The sequence below is a fragment of the Camelus bactrianus genome, chromosome 5, assembly GCF_048773025.1.
Source record: "Camelus bactrianus isolate YW-2024 breed Bactrian camel chromosome 5, ASM4877302v1, whole genome shotgun sequence".
NCBI classification, from domain to species: domain Eukaryota; kingdom Metazoa; phylum Chordata; class Mammalia; order Artiodactyla; family Camelidae; genus Camelus; species Camelus bactrianus.
Window position 1 is genome coordinate 68692052 of NC_133543.1, and position 25317 is coordinate 68717368.

Genomic DNA, 25317 nt, shown 5'->3' on the forward strand with positions numbered 1-25317 from the left:
TAAATAATTCTTGAGTGAATTTTGAAATACAAAGTTAAACAATGTATTACTAAAGGATGAAAATGTGTGTATCAGAATATATATATATATATCAGAACCTATGAGACACGAAGCTGTGATCAAGGGAAATTATATAGCCTTAAACATTTTATTACTCGAAATGAAAGAATATGCCTAAATGAATTAATTAAATACTCTGCTTAAAATCTAGAATATAAAAAAGAAACCAAATCCAAAGAAAACACACGGAAGAAATAATATAAGTGTAAGTAGAATTTAATGTAGCTCTGATATTTAGAATGTTAATGTTTAACAATGTCAAAGAAAAAGAAAAAAAATAAGTAAAACAAAAAAGGAAGGGTGTTAATTCCTAAAACTGAACACTGACAGAAACAAAAGACCCAACGTATTTTAAGTAAGTAATATTTGAATAACACTAACAGGGACACAGTGGCGAGCTAGCCCAAACAACTGCTGAACACAGTAGCAGTTGGATTATTCAGGCTAAAGCAAAAAGAACTCTATATAACTACTGAGTGCTAGTTAATGGGCTTCCTTTATTAGAGACCTGGGTTAGTTAATACTGAAACTGCTTTCTGTACAATGTAAGATTGACTGACCATATAAGTAAATTTATTCGAGATACTGGGAGCTATGTTTGTCATTAACAAAGAGGAGACTTTTAAATATGGAAAAAGAGAAAACAGACTGAATTCTGTTATTGGATTAGAATTAGAGATATCAGTATGAATCCATAGATTTGAATATAGCTAGTTAGCTGTGTAAATAGATAGAGGGGTGTGCAGGGTGTGTGTGTGTGTGTGTGTGTGTGAATATATTCATTTTTATATCTATTTATAGTTCTATTCGCTGAGAGAGACTAGAAGCAATGACTCCCTTGCAGTGAACAGAACATGTGAAACCCAGATTTTGACCTCAAATAACACTCTTCACTGGAAAGAACCAAGGCTTCTTGGAGAAATGGCTGATTCCAGACTTAGCACAAAAAAAGGACAAGATGAGACTGAGGTATCTCGTGCTAGAAGTGAGGGAAGCATTCAAAGTTTTATGGGGGCATGTCAAAATGACACTGTGGTCATCTTGAAGGAGATTTCATTAACCAGGAATGGAACAATATGAGTATTAAAGTAATAACATAAAGGATTATAACTTACTGAATAAGTAGAAATACATTAATCCACTTTAATATAAATAAAAAATGAGGGAGAAAGGAAAGCTCTTCCTTTCAGTAGAAAATCAACTAATAAATGAGGAAGAAATGATGGAATTAGAAGATCACCGTTGACAGTCATTTTAATAATAGTAGATGAAGATGAGGATTATCAATGAATGCTAAATAAAATGAGTAGGTGAAATTTTGAGAGGACAAAGGATATTTACATCATCTCAAAATAACAGCATATTTATTAATTACAAAGTGAAATATTAGCTCGATAGTGCAAAGATTTAGCAGGGTCCACCATAACCAAGCAATCAAAGTTAACATCACTAATAATAAAATAGATCAACATATGCCTCCTGATACAATTCCCTGAAAAGATCATCACTCCTGAGGTATTTTGTTAAAGTTTCATAAGCTGAATCTCATCAAGAAGAAATATCAGACAAACCCAAATTGAGCGACATTCTATAAAAATTGGTCTGTACTCTTTCAAAATGTCAGTATTATGAGACACAAAGATAGACTGACGAACTATTCCAGATTAAAGGGAACCAAAGAGACAACTGAATGTAACAAATGATCCCAGATTTTCTTCTGTTATAAAGGTGTCATTGGGGCATTTGGTCAAATTTAAATAAGGTCTATAGATCACATCAGTGTATCAATGCAAATTTACTGATTTAGATAATTTTTCTATAGTTGTTTAAAAGTATGCTCTTGTTTTTAGATATTAAATACTGAAGTATTTATAGTTAAAAGGATATCATACCACACTTTATTCTCAAACGTCCCAGGAAAACATATGCATGTGTATATTCAGAAAGAGAGAAAAAGATAAAGCAAATACAGTAAAATCTGAACAGTTAGGGAACCTGGGCGAAGTATATACAGTTGGCCATATCTGTGTGTTCCACATCTACAGGTTCAACCAAAGGTAGATCAAAAGTACCTGCAAAAAAATTTCCAGAAAGTTCCACAAAATAAAACTTGAATTTTCCACAGGCTGATAATTATTTACATAGTATTTACATTGTATTAGGTATTATAAGTAATCTAGAGATGTTTTTAAAGTATACAGGAGAATATGCATAGGAGATACACACACACACACACACACACACACACACACTATGTCATTTTATATAAGGGATTTGAGCATTTGAGTACTTTGGTATCCTGGAGGGGTGAATAGGGGGTCCTGAGCCAATCCCCCTGGATGACTGTATTGTATTATTTTCAGTAAGCCAGCACCTATGTCTATATAAATGAAGGAATGCATGCATGCGTGATGAATGAATAAATAAAACTATTTTCATCACCTCCATTACCATCATCTTATTCTAAGCCCACAGAAGTCTTCAGGTTGGCTTGTTGTCTCTTTGCCTCCTTTCAGGGTATTTTTGACAATAATAGCAAGAGTAATTCTTTAAAAATATAAATCAGATCATGTCACTCCTTTGGCTCTAACTCTATAAAGGACACAGTGCCCTTTTCACACTGTACTGAAATAACTTGTTTACGTATCATTTTCAACCACTAAACATTAAATTCCTCAAGGAAAGAGATGCATTTCATTTCTGTTTGTCTCTCTTCCTCTTGCCCACACCTACACACCCATCTGAGAACTGACACACTGTAAATGTTTATTTCGTGGAATTAATCTATTTCATACCAATCATGGAGAAAATACATGATCATGCATTTACTCCAATTTTCATCTATTTTACAAGTTTATTAGCTTTTATATAATATTACCTTAATTTGGTTCATGCTGCTTTGATCAACAACATTTCACTTTTACTATCATTGCAAAAAAATGATAAAGGGCCTCTGACTTTAAAGTCCCTCTCGTGTCTTTCTCTGTTATCTGATTTATCTGAAACTCTTCTCATAGCACAGGAATGTGCTCTCTCTTAGGACTTCTCAGACCTCTAAACAAATAGAGTCTTTCTGATTCTTCATATAACAGAAAAAATAAAAAAGGATGCTCCACATCATGGATATTTCTGTTCCTAAGGCTCAGAGTATGCCAGAAGAGGGAAAGTAAAGGACCACCAAATATTTTGCTCACTCATAGTCTTTATGTCTCAACTTTCTCAAACCGGAAGCCTTTGTTATATCCCCAAAGTACATTAATATCAAAAATTAATATAGAATTAGGGGTTTTAGTTTTGTCTTTTCTACATTCTTTTCTTGCCAATTTCAGATCACTTTTAGGATTTGATCTTTACCAATGACTTACAGGATGTGATGTCACCAGAATTCAGTTAAAGTGGGAATCCAGTTGTGTCTTTCAAATAACTGTGGCACTTTAAATTCTCCCCAGCTTTACTCTGGGTGGGAGAAACACTTAGTCTTCCGGCAAAGTCTCCCTTTTTATCTAAACTGGCCCAGGCTCCAAGCAGCTGTATTCTTGCTTCTCTGGTATTGATAAAAGTGATCATTGTATTTCCTTAGTGTGCTCATAAATTTTCATCTCCCTGTTCATTCTGTATTTCATGGCTAGATTCACTTGCAACTATTGACAAAAATGATTAATTATGGAAGCAGCACTAGATTCACAACTTGTAAAATAAATGTTAACACTAAGTGCATTTGGTAGGTGGACATACAGATCTCACTAGCTCTTTAAGACTCTTTGTGTCTCTTATGCTGAATGAAATGACATCCATAAGGCCGAATAGGGGCCAAGTTAAGCCAAAAGGGCCATTCCTAACCTTTGCCTAATTCCTGTGGAACGTTGCTGGGTCTCCTGCTTTGTCAACCAGACATGAGAAACTTGATTCAAGGGTCTCCACCTGGCTTGACGTGGGTCCTCCTAAATACACACTGAGACAAAGACTTTGAAGGTCGTTTACTTGGGAGATGAACCCAGAAAGCACACACAAGGGAGAAGGAGAAGTGAAAGAAAGAAGAGAGAAAGCCAGTAGAGGGTGTGTTATGGGTGCACTATGAGCAGCTAGGACCAGGGCCCACTGAGGACCCTGTGAGGAACCGCATAAAACATGCTTCACAATTGACCCACTTGGGTCAGGGGCAGGGATGCCGAGCTATTCATCCTCTTACCTCCATCTGTCCCCAGGGGCACTAGTTTCTTCACACTGAAGCCTAGTAATCTGTGGCATCTAAGAAGAGCTCTCGGGAAGGAAACCTCAGGAAGATGCAGCTGTGAGCCCTTGAGGTGGGAAGTAAATAAATGGGCCCGGGGCCTGTTCAGCACGGCTGCAGGTGAATGTGAGGTTATGGGGCAAAGCACCAACAGCATCTCCTGCAGTCCCTAGCTTTATTTTGGAGGCTGACTCAGTGTACTACATCACCCCTGAACTTAGAGAGGTTCAGTGAACACTCGTAGAATCAAATTCACTTGAAAGGTATAAGTCACTGATAGAAATCTTTGCATTTTTAGTATTGATTTCACATGGACCTCAAATTCCTAACTATGGCACTAAAAAAAAAGCACTTCTCTATGTAATTCATATAAAAGAAAACACAAACTGACAATAGTTATTTGCAAGATTAGTATATAATGTCAAAATAATAAAAATAAACTAAAATGTTATTTATGTGTTAAAATCATGTATGTTTCCTTTTATTTTTCTCCTTTCTGAGTGACTAATCTGTTCCCTTTTTGAAGGTTAGGATAATAGAAAAAGGCTAAGAGTGAATTTTCAGTGTGTCTTATTTGTGGGCAATTTCATATTTTCCAAGTGCTTGTTCATTTTCTCTCCTCATTCTTTTCCTGTGTGTGTGTGTGTGTGTGTGTGAGAGAGAGAGAGAGAGACTCTGTGTTCTTTTTTTAATCACATCCTCCTCTCTTCTGGTGCAAGTCATCATTATTGTTTGCACAGCTGGAGTACAATAGCTACACGTGATTTTTATGCTTCCATCATTGTTGTCCCCTGTCCCAGACCTTGAAACGGAAGAAAGGTAAAGTCATTCCTTTGTTCAAAACTCCCCTGTACCTTCCAACATCACCCCAAGTAAAGGCCAAAGGCATCTGGAAAGTTACATCCTGTCAGCCGTTGGTAAAGGCGCTGAGACTATGGAACTTGCCCCCACTCTTCCTACCCACCAACACATCTCTGGCTTCATTTTGTATTTTCCAACTGCTCTTCCCCTCACTCATTCACTCCAGTTACTCCCTGCTTGTTCCTCCAACACACACTGGGCATGCTCCTATCCAAGAGTTTTTGTACTTGTGTTTTCTTTCTTCTGGAACACCCTTCCCCCAGGTATCTACAGTGCTTTGTTCAAATTCTATCAGTTACCACTGTAACATCCCTCTTCTCCACCAGCCAAAGCCTTTTATTTACCTGACTTTTTTCCCTCTATAACATATATCATCATCTAACCTATTAATTATTCTTATTTATTTTTTCATCTGCCTCCCTCCACAAAGTCTCCTCAAAGGCAGGCATTTTGTCTGTTTTAGTGGTTTTTTTTTTTTAATTATTGATCTAAAAAACTTTAAATAGTGCCTGTTGCATATTGGGCATCCAGCACGTATGTGCTGACTGACTGAAATTCAGTAGTGACGATTTGGTGGTCTTGGTCTCTCTCTCTCTTTTTCCCCTCTCTCTTTATGTATACATATACATATATATACACACATATTTAAAAATAATGAAAGTCTTTTTCACATATAACACAGAATTAGTACTATTATTCAGCATCCTAGATTAAGTGATTTCAATTTTGCTGCATCAGAGATATATAGGATTTCTATTTAAGAATATTAAAATAATTTATTTAATTAACTGTTACAATTTTATAAAATGTACATTAAAATTAAAATTTCGATTTGAGGCATTTGATATGAAATTGTAACTGGGTATCAGGATACACATAGTATCCACAAAGATACAGAAAGAGACTAAATATGCAAACATATTAAAAAATATGAAAAGATAACCTAATTCCTAATTTTGCTGAGCTGAGAATCTTATTCAGGCTTTAGCACATATCAGGCTGTAGCTTTGCTTCATGGACTACTGATTGATTGCAAAAAGGCAGAGAAGATATTTCCTACATGTCCCACCGTCTGCCCAGTGACCCCCAAGTCCCGTGACCTCTATGAACTAACAGATTGATAGCAGTGTGGTTCAAATCCCATGAGCACATGAAAGATACACAATACACTACTTCTGCTCTTTGGCATTCTATGCTGTGTTTCTCACAAACTCACCACCACTACGAACAGATACTACAAACTCCAGAGAATAACTAAAGAAGATATGGGGAAGATGTGACTGACTCAGTGTAACCTGAGAACTAAAGTAGAGTAATTTAGGTACAATAAATAGTGCGTTATTTCCCAAAATCTTACATCATCACTCCATAACTAACAAATACCACAAATCCCAGAAGACAGATGGGAAGAAAGTGGGGAAAGTCATATTACAACACTGGATATCATCACTGGAAGGTGATATTACAACAGATAAATAAATAAATAAATAAATATATATCACACATATATATAATTATTTAACTAAAAGACAATTATTAATTGTAGTATTAAGAGAATCACAATAAATTCCAAGCACTAATATCCCAAGACAAAGAGAGAAAAAATAAAATAACTGAAATTTAGCCAAAACATTCAATTAGTTTGATTTCAACACAAAGAAACCATTTAACCAAACTATTTTTTTAAAAACTACCCAAAATTCTATGTCAAATAATTTAAACATCAGCTACAGCTTACAAGGAAATCAATGCCAATGGTAGCCTGCATATCAAACATATGCTTAATGAATATATAAAACATTTCAACAGTCTTAATAATTATATAATCATAATTAAGGCATTGACAAGATAATTTTAACCTATCTAATTGCCAATCAAAGTGACAGGAGCATGAGAAAGTGGGCACATTCATGAATTGCTGGAGGGAATACAAAAGTAGGTATGGTCGACATTTCAAAGATCCTTTGTCAATGTGACTTAAATTTGCTTTTTTAAAATGCAGATTACATCACCAATAAATGTATCTAAATAAAATGAGCTGACAGGTATGAAAAAGGAAACTGCAAGGATGTTTTCTACAGTCTGGTTTAGATTATCAAACACTTAGTGAGACTGTCCAAGCAAACAGTGATGCATTTATATAATTAATTATAATGTTTCCATGATGTATTGATAGTGAGAATGAAAATGTATTTTTAATAATATTTAAAATATTTAAGGTATATTACTGAGTAAAGAAATATTAACTTCTATAATACTAGGTATATATCATAATGCTACCATTCTGAATATAGAAAGTTTAATATAAATAATACCTAAGTATATAAAAATATGAAAGGTTATAACAATAAAATTTTATTATTAGTTATCTTTACAGTGGATTTTAGCACTTTTGAGAAGTCAACTTTTTCTGCATTAAACAATATTTTACACATGTAATAAATAAAATATGATTAAAAACTAAAAACTGATTGAACAGTGACATAAAGACTTTTGGAAGATGATGGAACTTTAACCAAACAGGCAAAGTCCAAAGATACAGAGTATTTATGTAGAGAGGAATTTAGGAATCAGCAACAATGGACTAAAATGAGGACAAGCTGAAAAGAAAAAAGTGAGAATGTGGATGATTCTTTTAGGAAAGCTCAAGGAGACTTCCCTTTGAAATCAAGAGTTTATATTATATACATACTACATAGTCAGGATCTGTTTCATGGCTCTATATTCTATTACATTAATTGACTTATCAATCTTTCTTCAGTTCTATAATGTTTAATTTTATAGTAACTTTATAGTTTAATGCTTAGTAAACTAGTCTTCCTTATCATTTTTTCACCATTGTTAACTGCTCTTTTAGATATAAATGTTAGAAACACTTTGTCAATTTCCAAAACATCAAAGCAAAAACAATATCAGGATCTTCCTTGGAATTTCATTAAACCTATATATTACCTTATAAGGAAGTTAAGTTGTATGTTTGTCTCTTTTAATCAAGGTACTTGGCATGTCCTTAAGTGTATGTCTATTTGCATATCACATTATTATAAATATTTATTCTTATATATTAAACATTTTTGTTTACATAGTACATTTTTTGCTGATGCTGTTCATTTGCATTTTTAACTTTTGACAGTAGAGAGGAAAACTACTAATTTTTTAAAATTAAATTTTATTGGGCTATCTTTATGATAATTCAATTCATTCTAAAACTCTGAATTGGTACTTGTTTGGCATTTCCTAAATAAATTATTAAAAATAAGATTTTTCTATCTCTATTGTAAAAAATTAATAAACAGAAACCTCAATTAAATAGAATCAGAAGACCAGAAGGGGAAGCTCTCACTCCCTGAAGAGACAGCAAAGCCCAACAGGAAGAAGAAAGACTCCTCTTCTTTCCTGACAAGAACTTAGCCCATGAAATGCCATGGACTTTCTGTCTTCTGTGGCCCTCCCACCCTCCTTTTCCTCCCTATAAAAGGGTTCTCCTTTTCTTGCTTTGCGTAAACTTGCACACAGTTTTTATGGCTGTAGGCCCTGAATTGCATTCTCTGCTAAATACATCTTTGCTGGAGAAATAACTGGCAGTCTATTGTTTTAAGCCAGCATTCTGGCGGCCCATATGGAGACCACAGAAGATCCCCAACGTCTCCAGGGCTGAGGAGCAATAGGTGCAGTACCCACAAATGAGTGCTTCGTTGCTCATTGCTCTCCTCCCTGAACCTGGAATTTGAAGATACATGTTTCTTCTTGATCCAAGTTTTCACTCTCTTTGCATTTGAAGCTCCTCAGGCTTTATTTGGGATCTATTTTAAGCTGTCATTCTTTCTGTTTGCAGACCTGTTCTGTATGCCTGGACTTGTTTGATACTTTGGTCTGTTTTTGAGATCAGACTGTTTCAAATGAAACTGGCTGAGAAGCTTTTGGCCTATTCCTTTGGGAAACAGGGGTTGTTTTATTAAAATTTTGTCAATTTTCAGCCTTCGGCCCATTCCTTTGGAAAAAAAGCTCTTCTATGAGAATTGTCTGAGAAGCCTCAGCCTAGCTCCTCCAGGACCAAGCTGTTACCTTAGAACTGGTTGATATTAGGTCTGCAAGCTGTTTGAGTTGCAAGCTGTTTGAATTGATCTGTTTGAGCTGCATGCTGTTTAATCTGTTTCCAAATGGTTCTTTCACTTTAGAGAAAAATCTCTAAGAAATAGTATCTCAGTTATCTGAGTACGTTGAGGGCACCACCCCTACAAGGACTTCAGCTGATTCCATGTTTAAAAACCTCAGTTTTCCCTCATGCACATTTCTAATTCAATGGACCAACAAGACCAAAGGCAACTTAGGTTATCAATGTTCATTATGGGTAACTTTTAAAATCCCCAAACTTAATTTTCTAAACACCGAATTGGACTAAAATAGGCCCCCCAAATTTCCAGAACTGAATGGGGTGCCTATTTCAAATTGATATTTTCAGCCTTCCAAACATTAGCAGGACCCTAAAATTGCCTCTCTGCAAAACAAAATTTTAAGGTTAACTGAGGCAAACAAAGAACTAAAGAAAAATAAAATGGCTCCTGAAACCTCAGGTTCCTCTACCTTGGCTTTTTTGTCTCTGGCGCCACCATCTTGTCTTTCTCCCTCAGCGACTTGTGGTCAGGCTGTAACTCCAAGATCCATGATGTTCTTATTTAAAAGGTGACAACAGCAAACACTACGCTGGGTATGCTATTACAACTCCTTTTGATGTTATTGGGGCAGCATCTTTACCTATGGCTACTTCAGCCCAACAGGCTTAATTATAATGCTTCTACAGGGGCTTGTACTGGAGGCAAAGGCAAGACTGCCAATATTCATACTGATAGTGGATGTGCCTTCAGAGTGGCTCATGATTTTGGAATGTTGTAGAAGCAATGTGGTTTCCTTACTTCCAGCAGAAATAAAATTGAAAATGGCTCCTATGTTCAAGAATTTTTGGATATAATACTTTTACTTGCCGTTTTAGCTATTACTAAGATTCAGGTACATTCTAACCTTAACTCTCTGGAAGCTAAGGGAAATCATCTGGATGACATTTCAGCAAAGAATGCTGCCCTTAAAGGGAGCAACAGCAGCCAAAACCCTGTCATAGTCTGACAGAATATTTTACCTAATGGTAACTTAGAAAAACTGACTAGAGAAGCCCAACAGTTGGCTTCAGAAAAGGAAAAAAAAAACTGCAAATTCAAAAACTGTTGGTTTGATAAAAAGAGAAAGTTCTGGTTTAGACCAAATAACAACCTAGTCCTACCAGGGACTCTGAAAATTCCCACTCCTTCATCACTGTACAAGCATTACACCATTGGTCTACTGACAAATGATATTCATACATCAGTATTGGTGGGAAAACATTAACAATGCCACAGAAAGTACCTATATAGTTGTCCAAAATGCAACCCAGGGAAGCCTGTTTGTACATTCCCTAGACATTTTAACTGCCTAATGGACCAGCAGAAGTCTGGCAAATGAATTTCATACAAATTTCCTCTGTTTCTGGATATAAAATTCTGTGTTTTCACACTGGACTTAAGCCTTCCTTTGCAGATAGGCTACTGACTCTTTTGTGGCTCAAGTAATTTTGGAAAAGACTGTTCCTACCTGAAACTTTCCTTGAACTTCACAGTGATTGAGGACCCCCTCTTACTGGTCAGGTACTTCAGCAAGTCTGTACTGTCTGTTTTACAGCATTCTCACTGCGCTTACTGCCCTTAATCTTCTGGCTCAGTGAAATGCATTACCTGCATTATTAATATTCAGTTGGCAAAGTTTGTAGAGGTCCTCTAAATGCCTTGGCCAAAAGCATAGCTGTTGATTCTTTTAAATCGTAGATCCACCCCTTCTGGAACTCATAAACTTTCACCCTTTGAGACAGTCACAGGACATCCAATGCACTTGGTTTCTGCCTCTTTCGACTCACAACTGATAAAAGGAGAGACACTCTAAAATTACAAAGGCCTAACTGCTTCTATTAAAAAATAACCGTGGTTTACCAGAGCACTCTCTTTACTGTACACTCTCAGGAGATGAAGACATTAAGCATCACACTTTGCAACCTGGAGATTTCATCTATCAAAAAAGGTACATCCAGAAAAACTTTCTTCAACCTCACTGGAAAGGCTCTTATTAGATACTACTAACAAACCCTTCTACCACCAAACTTCAAGGAATAAACTTTTGGATTCACATGACTCACCCAAGGAAAGCACTGAACCCTGACTGGAAATGCACATAATTTGGTGACCAGAAAGAAAAGATTTCCTGGAATTAAAGCAGACTACATCTGATGAGACAGCTTTCCCAAGACATCTGGACCAGGCCTATAAGAATTTTGTTGCCAAACCTCTGATGATGAGATAATGTTTCAGATGATCTCCAGTGTCTATAATCTTGATAATATATGGACTTTATATTCAAAGTGCTTGAGAGTTCTCCCTCCTACCTGCCTTTGTTACTCAAATGTGACATCCACAGGTTTCCAATATGTATACTTTCCTTCCAATGTGGGACAATACACACAGGAAAGGTCTTTCCTGGCATTTAGGGACCAAAAAAAAAAAAACCAAAACACAAAAAAACCTCTGAAACTGGTAAATCTGACTCTTGATCAGCAATGCTTTCAGAGAAAGCTCTTGATTAAAATGGGGAAATGTAAAAATATAACAGAACTCTCAATTAAATATAGTTGGGACACCAAAATGGGGGAGCTCTCATACCCTGTGACAACAGCAGAGCCCCACAAGATGACGAAAGACTGCTCTCCTTTCCCGGCAACGACTCAGCCAATGAAAGGCCATGGACTCTGTTTACTATCACCCTCCCAGTTCCTTTCCCCTCTATGAAAGCATTCTCTTTCCCGTGCTGTGCAAGGAATGCTTGCAGACCCCAAACTGCAATTCTCTGTTGATCCCAAATAAACCTATCTTTGCTCAAAAAGTAACTGTCAGTCTATTTGTCTTAAACACACACACATATACATAAACACAGCTGCACAGTGTTGAAATGGTATAAACTATAAGAAGATAATAAATAATAATGAACTAAAGACACAGCAGGTCTAAGTATGGTTTGTTATTGGCTTTTCTAAAGAAATAGTTTTCATGTCAAAATTTTCTACTTTCTCTTTCCCCATTAAATTATGCTTTAATATTGTTTTCTATTTTCTTCTATTTTAGTTAATTTTATTGTTTTATCCCAAATACTGTAAAGTAGCAATTTATTTTTAGGCTTTCTTGAGCAGTAATGAAAGCATTTAAGACTATGACTCCTTCTAAGTACATTTTTGATTGTTGCTCAAAAATTTTTATCATGAAATAAATTCCTTATTGTTATTTTAGTAATTTGTTACTCTTTTAGGATGAAAACACACGCATACACATATTTATGTATTAAGGATTTTCCTTTGGTTCTCAGGTCTTCATAAATACCCCAGTTCACAGGTTCCCTTGTTACTGTTGATTACTGTTGCGTTTCCATTGCATTCACTCGGTATCTAACAGACCATCTTTATTTTGTACTGTTTCAGTTTTGATGTATGTATTCTTCAGTATTCATGAATGTAAGCAACAGAAACTTACTTTGTTAACTATCTGCCTCACAAAAAAAAATAAAGACAAAAATTTTAAGGTTTGAGGAAAAAGCGCAAGAACCAAAGGGAACTAAGTAACAATAAACATTGTCAAGTACCTGATAGGGAGTCTGGTCAGGACACTGTTGTTGGTAAATGTGGACTCTCAACAAAGCTGCAACTACAATTTCCTACCTGATCCTGTCTTTGTATTACTCTCTCCAAATTCAAAGTTCTAGGTTGGCATACATATATACTAACTTCCTAGAAACCACAAAATAAACAAAAACAAACACAAAAAAACCCAGACCTCTTTATCCCTGTCTCCCACCAAGTTTCATGCATTATCAGTTTCCCCTCAAAAGAAATTATTTCTTGGATGCCACGTAGTCAAATAAAAAACAAATGGCCATTTCAACGTATCTTTTATAGAAAATCATAATTTCATCTTTTTGTACAACTACATTTGAGACTTTTGCCTTTAAATATAGAACATGTAACTGCCACAAACTAATACGTCTGGATTTATTTCAATTTACTAAGAATCCAGGTAATTTGTGGACTGATGAGTAAAGAGGGGTATACAAGGCAGTTTGTCTTTATTCTTTTCTTTTTTTTTTTTTTTTTAGTATTTTCTTTATTAAATGAAAGCCTTGAGTATACTTAATGGTTAAAATGATTATATAGAGCATTCATGATTATTCATTAAAAATGCACTTTAATTAATTGTTAATAATTTTCTGATGCTGTAGATCTACATAACAGCAGGTGTAGTTTTACCTTAGACCGATCACAACCACAGTAGGATGCCAGAAACACTTGCCAAAAATGCTGCCTTTAATTTCTAGTTTCACCACTGGTACCTAAAAATTATAATTAACATGTAGCACTACAATGAATTCAAAGTTAAGACCATCTTGAAGTACAGCCAAGCCCTCAGTACTGAAGCTTTAATGGGTTCAATGTATAAAAGAATAAATAACAAGTGACAAGATTATTCCTAAGTAATTTCCATATGTTCAACTGAAATTAGAAGCCTACAGACAAGATAGGTCAAATAAACACTATCCAGACAGTGGAATTAGAACTTGATGCAATGAATTACAGCCACTGAGTTCTTGAAAGTGACAGCAACAGACAAAACACTGGGTGAAGCAATCTGTAATGGAATTGTTCAATTTCATTAAGCATCATTTAACCCATCAACCAAAGAGACAGAACCACAAATCATGAGAAGACCTGCCACTAGCATTCACAGCTACCAATATAGGAAAAAATAACCATTTTTTTTGACCTCCAAATACATATTCCAAGTGCTAACACTGTAATTTAATTATTATTTCTATTTTAAAAAGAGAATGCTGAACTTTACAGGTGTTAACTATTGTGCCTTACTACACAAAATCAGTAAGTGACAGAACCTGGAATTCAAACTCCAATCTATCTGATTTCAAAGCCCTCAGCTTTTTAGCTATAATATGGTCAAAACAGTCTCTAACTCGCAATGTTTCTGTGATGATTAAATATAACCATGTGTCTAAAGTGCCTGACACAATAAATGCTTGCTATTTTTATTACAGCTATTATTAAAGAACCTAAGAGGACCTGAATTGTCTATATCTACTATACTTAAATTTCGTACCTTCCTAGATGCTTCTTTCTTTCCTAATAATATAAATACTTCCAAATTGATACAAATAACCCATTTTAGCCATGAAATAAAAACTGCACAAACACATGGAAAAACATTTTTGAGAATATTTAGGCTATATTCTTTTTATTCAAAGGATGAGTTGTTAACACCTAACAGTTTTCTTTTGGATTGTTCCCGCTAATCCTAGAATTCAACCAAATCCAGACAATTCAACATAAAAGACAGTGCAAAGTAGTGTCTTAACTATGACAAGATAAAGAACTATCTTCTCAGGAATATTTAGGTTGCCCTAAACAACTGATTAGGGATTTTGCTTACTTTTATACCCTCTTCCACCACAACTTTGTATGTTTATTGGATTTAATTTAAATGAACTGCAGGCATTATTTCTAATTCTTATAGAATTGAAATAATCTCATGAAACTAATCCATATGTTTCAGTTAGAAATAGACAGTGATTATTAATCCTTATTTTCATTATTGAAGTATGACTTTTTTCAAAGCTTGATAACCAGATACAAAAATCTAATCTTCCAACTGCTGGCCTCCTTCATTCTTCTTATAGCAATTTTTTGAAACCATGTATTAAATTGATTTATTTACTATATGATTATTTTATTATTTTTTAATGCTTATTTTTAATTTTTAGAAAAGAGTGGATTTTTCAGATAAAATGCTTCTTTTACATAAAGAGTAAAACATCTGATCTTTGGTCTCTCCCTCCCTGCCTCCCTCCCTTTTTTCCATCCTTCAATATTGAACACTTACATTGTGAAAGCAGAGGACAAAGCTCAGAGATTCATGATAGAGAAGTATTAGTAGGAAAAAACTATGATATGATAGCTGCTACAAGTATATATAAAATATATTAAGTTCTTATATGTATCCACCAATTTCCTAAGCACTTCATATGATTAATCATTTAATCTTCATTTGACCTTTATGTGATAGAGACTATCCCATCTACATTTTACAAATGAAGAAACTGAGGTACACAGATTTAAAGCAATGATGACCAAGGCCACACTGTTAATAAGCAGCAGAATTTGGGTTTGATTCCAGGCAGAACGGCTGTGTGCTATTACTGTGCTGTACACTGTCTGACACAAATACAAGGTAATATAGGATTTAAGCCAAGAATTCTACAGAAATACAATTAAATACATTTATTTTTCAAACATATCTGCTTGTACCACATTACCAAAGCCACTACTTATTACACAAAAAGTCAGCAACTTGGTAAGGTTTGTCTTTTTGTGGGAAAAATGCCTCATTTGTCAAGTTCAACATTTTAAGTACTTTATCCAAAAAAAAAGGCAAAATTTTTTTGTGGTATAAATTTCTTGGTTGCTTCTTGGGGTACCTAATCTAGAGGGCCAAACATGAGGAACATTTTAGGGAACGGTAAGTAAGTCTTTAAGAATAGCAGTAAACTCTCTATTGGAAGGCAGGAAGAGGTCAGTTAGCTAAAAATAATAACAACAACAACAACAAAGGAAATGATCATTGCACATATCGGCTAATTTCACATGGTTAGGGTAAAGTGTGTTTAATAACTGATGGAAGCTGGCATTTATTTAATGAGAGAGCAGTAAGATTTGCATAGGATTTGTGTAATACACATTAAGGTCTTCGAATTGAGGTCTCCAGAGTAAGGTGCATCACAATAGATGGAAAACAATGCCGTGAAGTTTTCCTTGTGTAACTGCAATACGTTACTGCAGTTTAGAACACTTTGGGTATTTTTAAGTTGGTTAATTTTATTCAAATAAGTCCTTTGATGATTAGAATCTTCATCATCTTTTGTAATAAATTGGGGAGTGACTAAGAAAATAATTCATACTCTCACAGAATTTCACTGTTTTATTTAGCAAAGCATTTTTAAGTTGACCTTAAAGATGAGTTATATGCTTTCCCCCCTAAAACCCAACTATCCCTAGTCTGTTGACCCTCTGTGTGATGACAAGCATTTGTCAACTGTGTGCTATAAAGAAGATACTTTTAAAAACAGTAATACAGTTAATCATCCCATCAAAGTAAAGGTGACGTTTTCATAGTCAACAAAAAAGGAATCATTTGCAAAAGAAACTTGCTGTAAGGAGCATTTGATAGCAATTGTTTGGAAATGTTTCCCCTGCCAAATCTACCTAAGGGCAATCACCTTTCAAAGCTCTTGAGTTAAATTCTTTAAAAAAATGTAGGAACAGAATTTCCTACTTGGTTTTAAAATATTTGATAACTTCTAGTTAGTTTACAAGACCAAATGATCAACCTCAGGGTGAGAGAAATGCCTAACAAAATTTTAACGAAAATGCCTTTGCATTAATTGGATGAATCTGAAAACCCAGTATCCAAATTGATAGCTACAGACCATGACGCACTGTTTTTTCTTCAGAGTTTTGTGTCTTCCTGAGGGGTCATTTGTAGCTCTGATAGTTGCTAAAACCAAGCATAGATCTGACTTGTGAAGCACTGAATTACAGCATTAAGCCAGTATTTCTGAAAATGTAAGCACAGTGAATCATCTTTTCTTACAGAAGTGCCATTTTAACAATATTCTAATTTCCCGTGAGAACCAACTGCGATTAGAGGTATCATAACAATATAGAATTGAGGTTGGAGCCTCTGTTATTTCAGTTACTAATACAGATAACGACGACAATTCCATTATGTGTTACATAGCTATTACAGGTAAAGTGATAGCACGTGGTAGGTATTCAATAAATGTTGTTCACGAGATCACTTCTTGGAATAGTGAGCTTTGGCACAAAAAGCCAAAGCTATAGTTATATTGAGTTTATATTGAGTATATATCAACTACTACATTATTTTAAGATAATTTATCTTTATGTCTGCTCCCTAATAGACTACATGCTCATTGAGGGCAGGGACTCTGTCATACTTAACAGTTCAGAACCCAGGATATTGCCTGGCACAAAGATCTTTAGTGAATATTACTAAGTTGAATGCGGCTGAGGAACAAAACTTAGAGGGAGAAGGTACAAGCTTTGCCTTTGCTCCCACATTCTGGTTTCTGAATAACATGAGGCTCCTTTGAGAGTTCCCCAGATCCAGCTGAGGAATCCAACAGCCCTCTCTCTGCAAGGTGCAGGCTGAACTGTAGAGCTGACCATGGGTTTAGGCACCACACAGGACCCAAGAGTAACTTATCTGGTGAGTTCTTAATTTTTTCACTTTATAAGAACTCATAGTGACCAACTACTGGATCTTGGCTACAGCTAAGTCGGGACAACACGGGATGCCTGCAGTTAGTCTAGGGAGCAAGGCAGGGCCACCAAAGGCAGCCCAGGCTGTGAACTCTGTGTGTCTGATTCATCATAAGAGACAAAATGTCAGCAACCGTGACTGTCACCAGCCCAGCTCTGAACAACTCACAAGTGTATTACTCATTCTATTCTATGTTTTACTGTACAGTAAGCACCTTCTTTTTTTTTTTCCCCCAAAAATTCTAAAGCCTTACTATTTTCACTGGACTTGTGAATGACTAATAATCTCATTGAATGTTTTTAAATGAGCTTCTAAATTACTAATGTATAGTTGAACTTTTCATGTTGCTTTTTGAAAGAGCATCATACATTTTCATTAAATGTACTACATTATACATCATTTTCCGGCAATATTACAATCTCATTTTTCAGTTTTCATAAAATAATTTTACTGTTGCATAACTTTGAGGAAAAATACTCTGCATGTAGTCCTATAAAACAGAGCAATTTCATGAATTTCCAAACTGAAAGGTATTTCACAGCCACCATTTGGTAATTATAAAGATATATATTCCTTTCCTTGTCTCCCACAAAATTCAGAGCCGATCTGTCCAATTGACTTAGAGGTCTCCACGTTCATTATTCCTGACAATAAACTGTTAGATTAGGTTAATGATTCAAAACTAGTGTATGTTTGAGAATGGGAGAAAGAGGTTTAAAACTAATTTATAGGAATATAATCCACTGGTCATCTTCATGTTTCATCAAAAAATATTTTACAAAATGTCTCAATACTAATTGATCACACTGAAGTGGCATAATGTTCTGCTTTTGCTTTACTAAGAAGAGAAGGAAGTCATTCATCTCATTTTATGTTCAGAATTTCAGTATAACTTGACAGTTTACCATTCATCAAGGAATTAACATGATATAAAAGTTATAAAGAGGAAGAATACTGGAATATTACAGATGCAGTTGATGTTACAAATCTAATAATATCTATATCAGAATGTTCTTACTACTATACAGAAAAAAACTATAGATATCCTGGTTACTTTTTTCAATATAATATTTAACTATAAAAATAAATTTATTTTTAACTCCATCACAACTCATTGTTATATAAAACAGCTAATAATTCAATATATAAACAACAGACAACATGTACCCTTTTAAAATGCATAAAATAAGAATTTTTTAAAATATGGCTATTCCTAGGTTTTTGTTTTGTTTTAAATAAATGAAGTAGATCTGAAACAAACTCACCAGAATTGCCTAATACAACTTAAGTAAAATGATTCTGTTTAATTCTAGAGTTGTTGTCATATATTATTTGCAGAATTTTATAACAATATTAAGTAAAAAACCTTTGTCTAACAATTAATAACCTAAATTAAATGAATTTATCTTTATTTTACATGTTAATTCTACTTTATATAGATACCAACTTAAATATATATTTTTTACCATCTGGTTTGAAAATATTTGAAAAGAAACTATGTAGATTTTATTTCTAATCATTGATGTATTTACCATTAATTATGAATAACATTTCCTTTATACCAAAATATTTTAGAGTCTTTTCCCTAGCATTAATGAATATAAAGCTAGCATGCATAGTAATAATAAAAATTCAATAAAAATATTAATAATATTAATTTTAATTTGCCTTTAACCAATTTTAAATGTTTATATTGATTAAAGAAATACCACCTTTTTATGGACATACATTCAATTCAAATGCTATTTGCAGTATGCTAAAGGCCCGGTGCTGTGCTGAATCCCTTTCTCCTGTTCTCAGAAAGACCACTGGAAATAAGACTAGAATACAAAGTTTCCAACATCAGGTAGGAAGGTCACCATCAATAAACAACTCTATGCATTTAAGGCAGACACATGAGAGGCAACTTCTCTTAATAAGAGCAGTTTTACTTCCAAGCATTAGTGCTTCAGTTTTTCACAGGAGAGAAAATAAATAAGAGACATGCTTTCTGAGAACATTCAGTTACAACATTCTGAGAGAGAGAGGAAAAACAATCTGAAATCAAAAGAAAATGAGCATAAAATGTAGGTCACTGCTAAATTAATATTTTCTCTGTGGGCCTTCCTTTACCAATTGCTTTTATACCCACTTAAATGCGCTGAAAATCTTGTTTTTCCACTGATGCTCCATTAGCAGGAATGAACTCTGCTGCACCAGGGTCTAAGCTATTTTAAAGCAAGAAGGAGGTTGTGGGACTTTTTTACCCAACAAAAAATCATTCTGATTTTAGTCTTAATTCATGTCTGATACACTTTTCCCACAAAACCCCTTGACTGCTGCTTCCTCAGAAAGTCTAAGGCATTTGTAACTCCAACATTAGCTTTTTTCTATAATATGTGAACCTAAGAACTCCTTATTCTCTACTTATCCTAAATCAGTTTGTCTCAGAGGACTAAATAGGTGTCCCATGTTGAATTTGGGACCCTGTTCAAACCATCTGTACATTCACCACAATATTCCTTTACTGATGTCAGTCATGGGAGGATCAATGGGAAAAATTACAAGGTGCATTTCTCTAGACCCAAGAACCAGAAACTATGGATATTTATTTCTTTTTGTAGTCTCCTAGGGTCCTAGTTTCCTTGATAATCCCCATCAAAGTTCGCTAAGAACAAATATGGAGACCCTATTTTGCATATCTTGGCATTCCTCGGGTTACTAAAGTGTGTGCTCAGTCAGCTGTGTTAACCTCTTCTCTTTCCTGATCTTCAGTCCCTCTTCCCCTGCTCTTACCTCTAAGCAAATAAACATGCTGTCTCCTATCTGAACATGGAGGGCCCGTTATTTGATCCTAGAGATACAGCCTTTTCTCCTCTTCCTCTTCCCAGCCAAACTCTTTGAAAATGTACTCCCCGCATGCTATCTCTATTTCTGCACGTCAAATTCACTTCTGAAGCCACAGTAATCCAGGATTATCTAGTTTTAGCACTGAAAACCCTGGAACCCAGAAAAACTCTCAGTCCTAGATGAACTGGGACAGTTGGTCACTTTAAATCTTTTCTCCTCTCATAACCTCCATCTCTAATCAATCTCCAAATTTTGAGAGTTAAACCCCTTATTTGAATCCATCCTTTCCTTTTTATTCTCACAGACAATATCCTAGTTCACATTCTCATCCTCTCACAGCCTGGTGCACTAGCCCCCTCAGTCAGACCGACTCCCTTACTCTACTATCAAGCTAACCTTTCTAAAAGGCAAATCCCATCATGTTACCTTGTTTGCTTAACCTCCTTCAACAGATTCCCTCTGAAACACTATAAAATTTCAGTCAAGCTTCCTGATCCTGCCCTTATCTATCTGATACTCTTGCTTGTCTTCTGTGTCTTCTTCCTTTAGCTCTATTCATACACATTGTTACTCCCGGGTCCACCTTCCTAGCCTCACACTTCTATGGCTTTGTACATGCACTGCTCTTTCCTAGAATTCACCCTTCTTGAGGTTACCTGGGATACCCTCCAAATTTCAGCTCAAGCACAGCTCCTCTTAGAAACCATCCACACTCTTCTAGACAGATGAGGGTTCTCCTTGCTTTTCCCCAGTGTCTTATGTATTTTTCCATTTTGATACATATCTCTTTGCATTAAAAGAGTCTCATTTCTCCTTCCTTTCCAAGCTACAAAGTCCTTAGTAGAGGCACTATGTGTTTCCCTGTAATAGTTATTGTTACCAGCAGAGTTTCTACCTCAATGAATAATTGTTGCATTAATGTTTAATAAAGTAATTACATTATTTTTATAGTCCCTACATTTAGGAGGCAGAGTAGTACATAGACAAGAAAAGCACATAGACAAGATCTTGTAAACAGAAACCTATTACCATCCCCTTACCCTACATGGCCCTGTACAATTGCTTTATAAGTTGTACCTAGTACCTGAAAAGTGACTAAGAGTGACAACTTATCGAAATCAGGAAAAAGTGTTGATTTGCTTACCGTTCTTGCATCCCATACGGACAGGGTCTTATCTGCAGAACCCGTGAGAAGAATGTTGGAGTAAGGAAAAAACTCAATGCTGTTCACAGAATCTGTATGTCCATACAAAGTATATCTGCATCTTTCACTGTATAGAGAAAAATTAAGAGTTAAAAGTTTTAGGAGGTAGCACCTATATGTTTCTAACGCTATCTGTGCAATGCTAATAAAGGTAGTTTAAGTATTTGAGGCATAAAGTAGTTTTATAAATGGCTAAAATGTACAAGAACATTTTATAAGGAAAATTCTACAATCACTTTATATTCTAACCACTTTATAGAATTCGTGGCATAAAATTGACTAAATTTAAATTACCTTCAATTTATAAAATCAGTTGATAAAGCCATCTTTATACTATCTCATTTATGCCTTACTATGAAATGACTACTTAAAAATTGTCCCCATCTAATAAAGGAATATGCTGAGAAAGCACTCATGTTAAGGCCAGATAAACTTCTTTAAGTTGTTCAGTTTCTGTTTTTTTCCCCCTCCTCAACTGTAGCTGCATATTAGAATCACCTGAGATGCTTTTAGCACATTCTCAGCCTCAAGTCCCAGACATTCTATTTCACTTGGTTTGAGATGGAGCCTGAGCAAGACTATGAATTAATGTCTCCTCTGGTGGTTATAATTTGCATTTAGGGATGAGAATCTAAACCAGTGGTTCTCAAAGTGTTTTACCAGGACCAGCAGCATCAGTAGCCCTGGGGAACATTTCAGAAATACAAATCAGGCCTGTCTTAAACTCACTGAATCAGAGACCCTGGGGCTGGGGCCCAACAATCTGTGGTTTAACAAGCTCTCGAGGTGATTCTGACACATGCTAATGTCTGAGACTCATTGGGCTAAATGATTAGAAATAACTAAGAAGGAGAAGCAACCACAGTTTTGCCTTTTGTCATTTTATGAGAGAAGTGTTTCTTAATGAAGCAGGATATATACACAGAGAAGTATATCTTCTCATTTGTAATGTTTGATTGCCTTTTGCTTTGTTTTATTTAGGTTTTTTTGTTTTTATTTTTTAATTGAAGTATAGTTAGTTACAATGTGTCAATTTCTGGTGTACAGCAAAATGTCCCAGTCATGCATATATATATATATATTTGTTTTCATATTCTTTTTCATTAAAAGTTATTACAAGATATTGAATATAGTTCCCTGTGCTATACAGAAATTTGTTTTTTACCTATTTTTATATATAGTGGTTAACCTTTGCAAATCTCAAACTCCCAAATTTATCCCTTTCTGCCCCATTTTCTCCAGGAACCCTAAAATTGTTTACTGTCTGTGAGTCTGTTTCTGTGTTGTTGATGACTTTTAATTAATTTTATTCACAAACCTACTTTAAAAATAGAGAAAGAGAAGCAGGAATAACTAATAATACTAAGAACTAATAATATTAAGAACAGAGGAGTCAAGATAAGTACATTTCTAATACGATAACCAGTGAGTTCAGTTCTGATCAAGTGATTGCTTTCTGGCTTACGCCAGGCCGTATGTGACAGTGAGAAGTGGGAAAACCCTGCAACGGGAGCTGGGAGACTGGCTTTGAGTCCTACCTTTAACAAGAACTAGCAGGGTTACCATGGAGAAGTTATTCATCTCAGTGGGTAAGGTTCCTTCTTATGAAAATGAGATCACTTAATTTGATGCACCGAGAGATCCAATCTAGCCCCTACACTCTGGGATTTCTGACCAAGGTTATAAATGTGAAAGGGAAGGGAAAAAGTCAAACTAAGCACAGCATCTAAGAACTGTTAGGAGCAAAGTTTGTTCCTCCTTACTTAAATGTTAGCATTTTTGAGAAGTCAAAAGATATTAAGATTTATCTGTATATGGAGATGTATGTAAGTTAATCAGTGGCAATCCCCTTGATTGAAGCTTTTCATATCAAAGTTACGTATTGTAGTAATTAATATCAAGTACAAGGAAATAAAATCAATACATTCATTAATTAGGGCCATTTTGTATCAGTTTCTTTATCTCAGTGTATCTGAGAGAGGCTGACAATATTTTGATCATTGAAGTTGATGAAATGTCAATATATATCAGGGGTCAACAAACCATGGCCCATGGGCTGGCTGTTTATTTTTGCAAATAATGATTTATTGGAACATGTCAATTTGTTTACACATGTCTATTGCTGTTTTCCCATGACAATAGAAGAACTGCATAGTTATGAGAGACCATATGGTTTTGAAGCCTAAAATATTTAATACCTCAACCTTCAAAAATAATTATAAGTATGCTCAGATTTTATTTATGACATTATTTTTGAGGTAGGTGCTAAAACTTACAGGATAAATTATTTTCTTTTATTTTTAAAGAATTACAGTTTTATGTACAAATTTTACTGGCTGTGTTCTAACGTTTGTCAAAATTTAAGTACAAAACATTTTTTTGAAGGTAGTATAGTCCAAAACCCATTGTATTGAAATAATTATCTTTACTTTTGGAGTAATTTCTCCAGATATAACTCTATGGACAGAGATAAAGAGAAAGAGAAAGTGAGAGAGACAGTGATTTCATAGAAAAATGAGAATTATACATATATAATGTAGTAAATTATTAAATTATGTAAGATTTAACCATGAAACAAAACAAGCAGAATTAAAGGCATTGCTGAAAGTCAAGTAAATATCTTATTATTAATATCAGATATCGTTCTCTAAAAGACATCCTCATATTAAGAAAAATATTAAAATTAAGTATATTATTTTAATCATATTTTCAAATATAAAAAGTATAAAAAGGAAGTAAACACATTATAATCTCTCCCATATTTTTAATCTGCTACCAATTTTTTGAAACCATATTGTTAATCTTACAAAGTCAAAAATCATAACACATGTATGAGCAGTAATCACAAATCCCAGAGTTGCTTAGTGCCCACATCCTTCTAGTGTTCAATTAATACCTCTTTAAATTAATCCTCTGAACACATATTTTTATATATTTTCTTGATAACTCAGTACTTCAAGAATAATTTTAAATGGCTGTAATATCTTGGGTCACCAGTTCTCCTCAGATGTTTGGGAGAAATATTTCACTGTCTCGTACCAGGGGCAAAGTCTGAGGCCAGTCTAATCTCTCCTCCATTCCCAGGCTAACTTCCTTTGTGGGTGATTTGCTTTTTACGTTCATAGCCCTAGCGATTCTTTTGCAAACACTGAAGTTTAGAAATTTCAGAATGGCATGACTTGATAGCAATTTCCATATTGGACCTTTGTTATTCTAATAAAGTTTCTTCCACTATATCTTTTATATTTTTCTCTTCCATTTACTGTTTTTCCCCCCCTAGGAACACCAGCTGTGTTTCATTTTGTCTCATTTTCCTCTACATTTAATACTCTCTCTAATCCTTGTATCTACCTATCTATATAATTTCTTTTTCACACCTGTTCTTTATCATTCTCAATGGTGTGTGAGTGTGTGTGTAGAGGGAGTAATCAAAAATCTTTTTATTTTTTCTACTTCATTTATTTCCTAATATTTCTTAGTCTGCTTTTCACTGCATCTAGTGTCTTATAAAATCATAATAAAATACTTTAGCTTTTCTGATGTTCTATTTTATTATATAAAATCAACTTGAAATATAGCATTTCTGTAATTTCTCTGAAAATATAGAGGACTTTTTGTCTGAATTATTGGTAACTTTAGTAATTTCTTTTGCACTGTATTCA

The 25317-nt window shown here is 34.6% G+C and overlaps 1 protein-coding gene across 1 annotated transcript in view; it reads right to left on the bottom strand.

Moving 5' to 3' along the window:
* Positions 1 to 25317, bottom strand: part of SPAG16 (sperm associated antigen 16) — a 777122-nt gene that overhangs the window by 283571 nt on the left and 468234 nt on the right. The window contains exon 13 of the mRNA XM_010960056.3: positions 21596 to 21722. Within this exon, the coding sequence (XP_010958358.3) occupies positions 21596 to 21722 (127 nt within the window). The remainder of the gene's footprint in view (positions 1 to 21595; positions 21723 to 25317) is intronic.